The sequence below is a fragment of the Callospermophilus lateralis genome, chromosome X (assembly GCF_048772815.1).
Source record: "Callospermophilus lateralis isolate mCalLat2 chromosome X, mCalLat2.hap1, whole genome shotgun sequence".
Classification (NCBI taxonomy): Eukaryota; Metazoa; Chordata; class Mammalia; order Rodentia; family Sciuridae; genus Callospermophilus; species Callospermophilus lateralis.
Window position 1 is genome coordinate 54,136,380 of NC_135325.1, and position 12,010 is coordinate 54,148,389.

General features: G+C 34.9%; 1 protein-coding gene across 3 annotated transcripts in view; it reads left to right on the forward strand.

The window, feature by feature from the left end:
* Ophn1 (oligophrenin 1) overlaps positions 1 to 12,010 on the forward strand; it is a 370,997-nt gene that overhangs the window by 286,403 nt on the left and 72,584 nt on the right. For all 3 annotated transcript variants that reach the window (XM_077106704.1, XM_077106703.1, XM_077106705.1), the window contains 3 exons: positions 819 to 903; positions 4,627 to 4,685; positions 5,798 to 5,903. In XM_077106704.1, coding sequence (XP_076962819.1) covers positions 819 to 903; positions 4,627 to 4,685; positions 5,798 to 5,903 — 250 coding nt within the window. The remainder of the gene's footprint in view (positions 1 to 818; positions 904 to 4,626; positions 4,686 to 5,797; positions 5,904 to 12,010) is intronic.

The following is a 12,010-nucleotide window of genomic DNA, read 5'->3' on the forward strand; positions in this document are numbered from 1 at the left end:
TTTGACCTTCCCAAGTGCTTCTCAGAAATGTTTTGTTTTTCCCCTTCAGGAGACATAGGAAAGCAGGCTGAGTCTTGAGTAGAATATTTCCCTTTAGCCAGGTCAGTTATTTTGTGGTCAAACTGCAGTAGATTAGGGTCTATAATAGTTTCTCTTCAGGGAACTGTTATGAAGAACAGAAAGATTGGGCATAAAGATGACTACTTTTCTTCTGCCTTTCCAGAAGCATAGAAGAATGAGAGGATTTTTCTCAGATCTTCACTGTAAGAACCTCATAGGGCTCCTGAAGATAAAAATTAAAACAAAACTGGGGTTCCTTCTAGGATCAGAAGTTTTTCTCTCAAACTCTTATATATAGGGCCTCCAGCAGTTAGTCAATTACAAATTAAGTTTTTCTAACCTGCTATTTATTTCTTAGGAGATTTTTGCCCCTGGGCTTCTGCTACAGTAAGTTTTGATTCTCAATTTCCTCCTCTATATCTCTATAGTTTCTTTTTTGCAGGGGAGTATAACAACAGTTTTCCCCATGATTCTTAGTTCTATTAGTTCTATGATGAATCTATGAATAGTTGATTTTCAGTGTGTTTAGATTTTTTTTCTTGTAGTGTGAATGGAAGAGATCACTTCTAAGCTTCTTACATGCTGGACCATAATGCAAGGGACTTGTTGAAATATCAAAGACTTTCTTTTTGTAACATTTTGATGTCTTGAGAACTCATTTGAGTAACTATCTTTTAATAAATTCACTTTATTTTGTTAGAAGAGTAAAGGGTAAACTCTAGGGAAGATTAACTTTTTTGTTTACTTTTCTCAAATAGATCCCAAATGCCCAGGAGATGTTGATTTTCATAATAGTGACTGGGACATTAAGACAATCACCAGCTCCTTGAAATTCTACCTCAGGTATGCCTGTTTTAAATTGGGATTTTGTTCTTCATAGATAATGAAATTTGGGTGGAGATTAGAGGTAACCCACAGTTTCAAAAAGTTAGATAGTATTACTAACCACACATGCACACAAAGAGTATGAGAATTTCTGTCAAATAAGAAAGTACATTAGAAGACCTTTTCTTTAAATCTGAGAAATTAAGCAAAGGAAACATGGAAATCATAATTGTTAATGAAAATGTTTTTGAAAAAAATACAGTATTTAACAATGTTCTTGGAATAATTGAAGGAGTTTTTCCATTGTTGCAGATAAAGTTAGTGTTATGATGGGTTCACTAATAAAATCACAACTTGTGAAAATTCATGATTATTAACATATTTTAGTGAATAACAACCATTTTGAAATATCAAATTGTATTGGGCAATGTGTGTGTGTGTGTGTGTGTGTGTGTGTGTGTATGAGAGTACCATACCTTAATATATATGATGAAAACAAAAACCAGATCAAGAAAATACAGTCACAATCATAAAATTATTAGAGCTAAATAAAGTGGCAGCAGTAAGAAAAAAAAAGTTAACTTACCAGCAAAATTTGGAGTGCTCAGTGACAATGAATATATTATTCTATATATTGGCATAAATTTATATGAAAGTGATTCTATATACATATATAAGTATGTATACATATATATGATGTATGTATGTATGTGTATATATATATATATATATATATATATATAATCTCTCGAACCCAAGGGCTCATGCATGCTAGGCAAGTACTCTACCACTGATCTACATCCCCAGGCCTTTTATGTTTAATTTTTTTAAACAGGATCTCACTAAGTTTCTGAGGATGGCCTCAAATTTGTGATTCTCCTGCTGCAGCCTCCTCAATAGCTGGGATTATAGGCATGCACCACTGTACTCAGCCAAGATAGATACATATTTAAAAATCCATTTTATTTTTTTTACCTTTTTATGTCCCATATTATGTGCCACCATACTTGATATGCTAAAATATCTTATTTTTCAATTACCATGCTCTTTTGGCATCACAGAACTAATTCCCAATAGATTATATTCTGTTAAATGACCTCCTGCTATAGCATCATCATCTTAGAAGTTAACATCATCATGAATGTTCTTTCCATAAGTATATTTCCTTAATCTGCCAAAGAAGAAAACAACTACTGTTGGAAGGTTTATTTTATGCTAGGCAATATGCTAGTTGGTTACATTGACAGTGTCATTGTTTTCTCTCCTAATAACTGAGTACCATCAGTGATGCAGTATCCATTTTACAGATGAGGAAATTGAGGTGCACTCTTACCACATTAAATAATATCCATGATCAAATCTATATTTTTGAACCTTAGTGTCTCTTACTTGGGTTGCTGGTAGTGGGATGTCTTCTTACCTTGTCCTCAATTGCTGGGGACTGTGACCTTTATGGGATTGTTGGCTAATTTAGTAAAAACAGAGAACAATATTCTATGAGTACTTTCAGAAGACTTGTGATGGTGAGAATAATTGATACTTTCTCTCTCTCTTCCTTAAAAAGAATCAGTATTTTCAAAAGTGTTTATAGGTTAAGACTATTCCAACCCTATATCATTTCCAACTCATCCCATAATTTATAATATTGCCCTTTTGAAAGATAAGATGCCTGAAATTGTGAGTGAGCAACATCCCCAATAAGAGATATTCATTCTCCAGACTTTTATCTGTGAACTTTTAATATGCACCAGCTGATCAATACCTTTTAGATTTCTTAAAGATAAAAGTGTTCCTAGAGTGGTTTTCCATCTGTGTTCTGAATTTTTAAATAACTTCTTGTGGCTAACATTTCCAGGAAAGTTTTAAAACAATCACTCCCTTCTCTCTTCTGTGTCTATCCTCTTTTATTTAACTGGCTCTGTCATTCCAGAAGTGCTCATCTTTAAATTAGCTAACATTTTCTGAGTGCCTGTTATATGACAAGTAGGATATTATACAGTAAACATACAGTTGAGAGGAGATATGGTCTCTGATCTTAAATAGTTTATATTGAGGAGCACAAATACAAGATAAATAATCATACAAATATAACAAACAATAATAAGTTTCTGAAAAGAAGGTATAGTGTTCTTTGAAGACATTTAATAGCATTTTAATTAGCTTTTTTTTGCCTTTGTGACTAAAACTCCTGGCAAGAATAATTTTAGATGAGAAAAAGTTTGCGTGGTGCTCACAGTTTTAGAGGTCTCAGTTCTTAGATGGCTAACTCCATTCTTTGGGGCCTGGAGTGAGGCAGAACCTCATGGTACAAGGGCATAGGGGAAAGCACTGCAGAACATGTTAATCAGAAAGCAGAGAGAGCTCTTCTCACCAAGGACAAAATATAAACCCCAATGTCACACTCCAGTGATCTACTTCCTCCAGCCAGTTAATCCCCATCATTGGATCAATCCACTGATGAGATTAGGACCCTCATAATCTAATCATTCACCTCTGAACATTCTTGCATTGTCTCACACATGAACTTTTGGGGGGCATCTGTTCTCATGGTTTTAACCACCATTCTGGGTTCATGATTTCCAAATCTGCTTTTTAGACCTACAAGGGTCCTGCTTTCACCTTCTTAATAGTTATTTCCCCCTGGCTAACTTAGAACTCCCTCTGGTTTAGCCTCTCGACTTCCCTCTTAATCCATTCCTATTCTGTCTACTCACCCAAACCAAATTAGTCCTTCCCTCACCATCATACCCAATCAATAAAGGAATTGTCTTTTTAATATCTTTCAAAGGAGCCTCTTCACCTTGTCTTTGTATGTTATTTCCACTATTTCTATTCAGGTCTCTATTACCTATTATCCCCTGATTGCTACAATAATAATGGCAGGCCATGTAACATAGTAATTGAGAACAGGGAGTCTGGAGACAAACTGCCTTGTTCTGACAGTTATTAGTTATGTAAACTTGGATGAATTCTTTAACTTTTGTGAGTCTCAGTTTCCTAATCTGCTAAATGGATATAATCTTCGTATTTACCTCATAAGGTAATCATAAGATTTAAATGAGTTAAAGCACACAATTCACTTAAAATGATGCAAAGTTCACTATTATTATTATTATTTACTTCCTTCCTTTCTCACAACATATATTTATTTTTTACACCTGTCCCACTGCATGGAAAATTTTGTTAATGATTCTTTCCTCCACTAGAATTAGCTCCTTGGGGGGTTTGGACTATACTTATTCATCTCTGGATCCACCAAACCTGGCAAAATTCCAGGAACAAGTAGGTACTCAGCAAATATTTTTTGACTAAATGAAGAAAATTTGAACCTAAGTTTCTTCTTCAGTTAAATAATGACTTGAATAACAGTTCCACCTGATGGGATCATTGGAAAGATGAAATGGAAGAATAGATACAAAAGTTCTTGGAAATTCTATGCATATATCAGATTGTAAGGGATTCATGGTAGCATTTAGAACGTGTCTCTTTTGGAACTTTTCAGGACTTATTTATACTTCCATTATCTTTGGGTAGCAATTAGAGACCTTTTTAGAAGCTTTAGTCTATATTTTTCTAGGTCTTCTGTTGAATTACTAGGAACTGTTTTAGGAATAGAGAAAAATGTATGCAATCACACTAGGCTGTGGGGCTCAGAAACATTGCCCTCACAGTCCACAGAATGAGAATCCAAGGTCTGGCTACACCCTCCCCAAAGGAACTTACAGTCTTCATTAATTTCAGGAATCTTTCTGAACCTGTCATGACCTATAGGCTTCACAAAGAGCTGGTCTCTGCTGCCAGTAAGTATTTATGTTACTAGTTACTGTGTTGTCTTGGTTTCTTAGTAAAGTTTGCAACAATAAATCTTGAAAACTACTTGAGGGACAAAAACCAAAAACACATACACAGATTTTGCCCACTGCCAAATGAAAATATTCCTGCTTGTTAACTCGAGTTATATGATTTTTCATAAATCAATGTTAGCTGAGTTGGTTGGAAGAAATTGGCTAACTTGAAGGATTTGACATGTATAAAGACTTTGGTTTATTTATTTATTGTTTCTTACTTCAAAACAAGAGAATTGGCTCATATTAACAAGGGACAGCAAAATGGTTACATTACAACTGCTGTTTCAGCTTCCTTTAGCACTTTGCCTTTTCAAATGCCTTTTCAATTATGTTGTGAGTACTTACTCTTAATCTGTTAGCCCAAGATCACATTTTCTAGATATGAAAAATGAGGGTGATGGTAGAGGGGTATATGTGAACTAGGATATATAGAGTCACCCCAAAGATTGGCCATTAAGGAAGCATTAACCATGTTGGGTGAGACCACTTTATGACTGTCTCTCCTGCCTGTACACAGCCCTTATCCTTCATGGTGATCTGTGTAGGGAGAATGATAAGGATTCAGGGGATTTGACCTCTTGACAGGTCTTTGAGGTGAGGGAGCCTTGCTCAGTGCTTCTGGGCTCTCTCATTGATTTTCATAAGAGCCCAGAGGCAGCAAAAGTACCACAAGGAAGGTGGGTGGGAAAAGGTTGTCAAACAGAGGTTTACATGTGGGATTTTAGGAACAGTCTGCTGTGGCTAGAATTCTGATTGCCTTTAAAACAGCCTTATCATCTCCTCTCCTCCTCCTCTTCTATCTTCAATTTTTCTTCATCTTAAAAGGCCTATTTTTTCTCTCTGACTTTTGTTCTCTTTCTTCTTGGACTCTCTTTGTCATTGTCTCTGTACCTATTTATCTCTTCATCTTTTTGATTCTCTCTGTGTCTCTGGTTGTCTTTCTCTGTATCTGTGTTTGTGTGTGTATCTCTGCTTGTGTGTTTGTATGTGTATGTGCATATGAGAGTTTGTTCAATGCAATTGCCCACAAAGCCAAACATCTTTCACACTCTTCTTTCTGACAGAGTCTGATAACCTGGATTATCGGCTAGGAGCTATTCACTCCCTGGTTTATAAGCTACCAGAAAAGAACCGTGAGATGCTGGAACTTCTGATAAGACACTTGGTCAAGTAAGTAACTGTAGTTTTCAGAAAGAGTTCCTGTTGGAGGAGGACTGGGTCACGTGGGAGAGCTACAGAGAAACTGCCTCTCAGATCCCAACTGCTTCCTGGTCAGGCTGAGTGCTATGTGAGGAAGGTGATTTTGCCTTTACCATTGTGTGTATCTTCTCAGAGCCATCATGTAGCTAGATTGTCTTAGTTGAAGTGTAACACTCAGGTAGTTGGACTGGGAAGAGGTTTTACTGAGAGATAAACCTGGTTTTGAATCCTAGCTCTATAACTTATTTAGCTGGGTAATCTTAGTCAAACTGCTCTGAGACTCTATTTTGTTGTCTTTACAATGTGAATAGTAATGCCTACCATACGAGACTTATGTATTAGAGTGAATACAGTATCCAGGTGCACATCTGTAATCTCAGCAACTCAGGAGGCTGAGGCAGGAGGATCACGAGCTCAAGGCCAGCCTTAGCAATTTAGTGAGACCCTGACTCAAAAGGAAAACAACAACAAAAAGAAACCTAAATTGGGCTGAGGATATATTTCAGTGGAAAAGTACTTATGGATTCAATACCCAGTACAAAAAACAAAAACAGAAAAGAGTAAGTAATGCCAGCTTGGCATGGTGGTGCATGCCTGTAATCCTAGCTACTCAGGAGGCTGAAGCAGGAGAATTGCAAGTTTGAGGACAGCCTGGGCAACTTAGTGAGACTGTATTTCAAAACAAAAATAAAACAATTAAAAGTCTGTGGTTATAGCTCAGTGGTAGAGTGTTTGCTTATGCATGAATAAGCCCCCTGGTTTCAAAACAAAACCCAGTGAACAGAGGTATAGCATATGGCACAGGCACATAGGTGGCTCTCAACAAATCAAAGTTGTTAAGATTTTGGTCAATTTCTTGCCCTGGTGGCAGAAAGAAACAGCATTACAGACAGTAAGCCTGGTGATAGGCTCTGAGATAGGTGGGTGGAAGGGGCACTTGTGCCCCACAGTGGTGTTTCCTGGTCAAAGAATTTAGTGTTGTAAATAAAGATGAATTTACCTGGCTCAATAAAATGTGGAAAGCACTGTGTTCAGGAGTCAGCATGCATGGATTCTAGTTTCATTTCTGCTGCTAGCCTGCTCAGCAGGCAGGTCACTCTCAAGGCTTCTCCTGGTACATTAAACAGTTTTGTGTAAGCTTAGAGGAATTGCAATGCATTTAAAACATATATTTAGCAAATAAAGTTATCCTTATTAAAAAATGTAATCATGAGACATTTTAACCTTATTTGGAGAGGACTTCAAACACCTAAACTTGAGTCCTTTAGTGAGGGTGAGCCTCTGGTTAATGACCCTCTCAGCGCCCCACTGTGAGAGATTCTGAGCACTCTGTCCATCTGGATTTCAGGTCTTTCTATGATATCTCACCAAATATCTAATCCAGGTTTGACTTTTTCTAATTTTGGATTTTTAAACATTTCCTTAGTAAATGAGTGTTACATACACTGATATAGATAATAAGTATAATTTACAAGAGGATAGCGTTTATATTTATATTTATTGCCAATGTTTGCATTTTAGCCTAATATACAACATTAAGGGATGTTTTATCTCCAAAAAGTAGTTTGTGGTCATCTTAATAAAAGTAGAGAAGTAAGAAAAAATAAAATAAAATAATAGAAAATATGCATATTAATTTGAAATTTCCCTGGGCAAAGAAATATTGGGTTCAAGTTACACTTTTACCTTTAATTTTTATGTGATCAAAAGAAAGTGTCTCCCATTTTTTGAACCTCAGTTTCTTCATGTGAGGGTACAGAATCCTATAATCTTTAAAGACAATTTAAACGGTGATTTTATAAGTGTCTCAACATGTGACAAGAGCCAAGGACTCATGAAAATGTCCCTGTTGGTAGTGGGTAACAGGGTGCCTGCTTCCACCCATCCAGAGGCTAGCCACCTGGCTTACTTCAAAAATCTTGGTCCTCAAAATCCATAAAACAGCCAGGCGCAGTGGCACCCATCTGTAATCCAGGCAGCTCAGAAGCCTGAGGCAGGAGGATGGCGGGTTCAGAGCCAGCCTCAGCAAAAATGAAATGCTAAGCAACTCAGTGGAATCCTGGGGATGTGGCTCAGTGGTTGAGTGCCTCTGAGTTCAATCCTGGTACCAAAAAAACCCCAAAAAACAAAACAAAAAAAACAAAAACCCAAAACACATAAAACCAAAAGAGACATGAACAGATTAATCACAGAAAGACAGGTGCCTTTAAATATGTGGAAAACTACTGAAGCTCACTCATTAGTAATAAAGATGCAAATTAATCTTACACTGAACTATCATTTATTGGAAAATTCTAGTGCACAGTCTCTGTTGATGAGACAATAGGGAAACAGGCATTCGGATACATTGCAGTACTGATTCTCTACAGTCTCAAAGGAAGAGGATTTGGCAATATCTAACAAATTTGCATATTCAGTTACCCTTTGAAGTAGCAATCCCACTTCCAAGCAACTACTCTAAAGACACACCTCCACAGATACAGAACAGAAAGTGTACAGGGTTTGTCACTGCAGCATAATTTTAATAACAAAAGGTTGCAAAAATGAACTTGTAGAGTAAATGAGGGTACATCTGACCAGGCAGTCTTGTATGGTCATAAAAAACAGAAAGAGGTAGGTATAAATTAGAGTACATAATATGCTAAAGTTTTTGTAAGAAGAAAGAAGAAAACAAGAATATGGAATCACTCTACATATCTATATACATATTTTCTTATTTTGTCAAAAGAAATACAGTAAATTTTTTTTTAAAAAATGACTCTCTAGAATTCCACTCAGTGGTATATATCCAAGATAAATGTAAACACATTGTCTGTTCAAAATCCTATGCAAAATGCTCATAGCAGCATTATCGTAGTTGTCCAAAGGTGGAAAATTTCCCAACATCTATCAGTAGATGAATGGATGAATAAAATATCATATATTCCATACAAAAGAATACTATTTAGCCATCAAAAGGGATGAAATACTGATTATACATATATGATATAATATGGTTGAACCTTGAAAACATTATGCTAAATGAAATAAGTCAAACACAAAAAATCCACATGTGAATCCATTTACATGAAATAATAGATCTATAGAGACCGATACAAAGTGGATTAGTGGTTGCCAGGGGCTGGGAAGTGAGGAAGTGAAAACTGACTGATAATGGGTATGGGGTTTCTTTTTGGAGTAATGACAATTTCTGGAATAATTAGACAGAGATTACAGTTGCACCATTCTGTGAATATACTAAGAACTATTGAAAAGAGGGGGATATATGGTATATGAAATTTATCTCAACAAAGTTATAAAATTAAACAAATAATATGTTTATATAGGGAATCAGTGGTAAATAATGCTGAAGGGGAAGGGATAACAAGCTAGATTGCTCTAAGTCTACCTCCTTATATGATTTTGACTTTTAATTCATATTGATGTTTTTCACACCTCAAACTAACATTAAATCAAAAAGAAAAATATTATTAATCCTAAAACTGAACACCAAAAAAGTAAATGAATCTAAATGTTTATTAACTTGAGAACATAATCACATAGAGAAAGCCATTATTTCAACTAATTTGTCAACACAGTCTATGATTCATCCTTCACAAGATATACTCTAAAAATAAGAAGAGCTAATAGAAGTTTTAAACATGATCTAGTAGGACTTTCTTTTTGCAGTGATGTAATTATGATTTGAAATGTATATCTCACAAGGATAGAATAAAAATAAATATATTAAAGTTGTTAGAAGCCAAGATTTATGGTTTAAGAAAATATAAATACATATATAAAATTAAAGATGTAAAGAAAATTTTTTATAGCATTACGGTAAAATTGGGAATGTCTATATGAATTTATAATTTAAAAATAAAACAATAAATCAAAACTTGTATTCATTGTACCAGTCTTGAAATGATTCTACCCAAAAAGCAATGCATACACTTAGTGCCTGATTTCTTTGGTTATAAATTACATTCCCTTTTCAAAGGCACCAGGCATGCTTAAGAAATGGCTGAGTTTAAGTATATATGAAGGAAAATAAATTGTATCCAATAGAGTTGGCTAAGGAAGGAAGACTTGAAACGCTAATACAATCATATCCAAAATGGACACAAGAACCTGCTTGAAAGGACTAACACTTGATGACATTTGGAGGCAACATGAGTAGCAGCATATGATATTGACCCATAAAATAAACAAAAACTCATGGTGTTGATAAAAGAAAGAAAAATTTTTATTATATAAGAATACTGGCTAATAAATGTAGGAGAAAAGATAGAAATGGAGAAATCACTAATTTGCAACCTTACTACCCTGTTTTAGAGATTGATCAGAACTATTAGGTAAGAGAATATTGAGGAACGGTATAGTCACATAATTTCAGTGTATTACTCAAAGGTTAATTACTAATTGCAAGTGGAAATAACGGATCTTTACAGTGAAGCCACGTTATAGACACCACTTTAAGTAATTGATCAAAGTTAGTATCACTGATAATGGTATAAACTGATCACATTTGCCCCCTAATTTGATTTTGTGAGAAGTATCAAGCATGATCTGTAGGATATGTTTGTAAAAAATGTTTAACCTGATTTAAATTAAGTGTGTCCAGTGTATAGGCAATAAAAAATATAGAAAAATAGAGTGTTTGACATTTTATGAGACAATGGACTTGGACTTATCAAAAAGTCAATGCCATGGGGAAAAGAGGTGGGGTACTGTTTTACACTAAGAGACTAAAGAAACAAATTCAGTACATGAAATTTGACTGGATCCAAATTTGAGCAACTTAATTATAAAAAGACATTTTGTGTGGGCATTTGAGAAAATTTTTACATGAATTGGATATTAGATGATATGGAAGTACTGTAAATTTCCTTAGATGTGAAAATGTTGCTCTGATTTGTAGGTAAATATGCTTGTTCTTTGAAGGTAATTGCTGAAGTATTTAGGTTTCAATCACTTTTCTTTCAAAAAGTTCAGAAAAAAACATACACAGTGAGAAAGCAAATGTGGCGAAATGTGAATTCATGAATCTAGGTATAGACAGTGAGTGCTTATTGTACCATTGTTTCCAATTTTTTAATATATTTAAAAACCATCTTAATCAAAGTTGTAGATAAAATGTAAATTACAGAGAATGGTTAGGTCTATTTAGGAAATTTACACAGGAGAAGAAACTTCATGTACTTTAAAAATGCACATAATTATCCTGCCTGCCAATTGCTGCATTCATAATCTATATGATGATAATAGCTATGCCTTCATGATGTTTACCCACTACCAGCATGTTTTCTAGAGTAATAATAGGCAGAAGCAAAGTGACATCAGCCAATTTGTGGTTCCCAATTATCCAGATCTTTTTGGTACCTGTAACTTCTATTAGTCAGAGATAGGAGAACACTAAAGGCTCATCTCCTCAGCAATCTCACTACTAGTGGAATATTATAATAGAAGTAAGCCTCAGGACTAATTTTCCCATTCATACATGTATTTATCAGTAGGCCAATACACAAAGAGTCGTACAGCCTGTTCTGTAAATTCAATGAAGTCCCATTTTCCCATCCTTTCAGATGCTCTGATAGTATCTTCCATGAAAGTTTCACTCAGAGCAGATGAGATAATAATATAGTGACAAATTTGGAGTCCGGCAGTAAAAGGATATGCTGCAAATGCAAGAGTCTTTCATAATCTTAGGACGGGGCTAGCATCCTAATGATTGTGGGCTGTTACGCTTACTGGATGATTCTTATTTTTTAATAATACTTCTGTTATTTTATAAGCAATACTGTGCATTGTAGAAATTAGTAAATACAGAAAAGCAAAAACAAAAATGAACTTCAAAACCTAAAAACTTTTTACTTCCAGCATTGAATAATCACCCCGGACATATATAATACACATTCTTTCAAATCTTTCTCTCTGTGTGTATATGTGTACACACACATAATTATATATTTTTTTACCAAGATGATATTGTGGTATTCTTTAACATATGTTTTTCAGTTCAACAATTTCCACCTTTCCAGACAATATTAACATTTAGCGACTGAACACAAAAAGTACACATTATAAGTGTTTTCTGA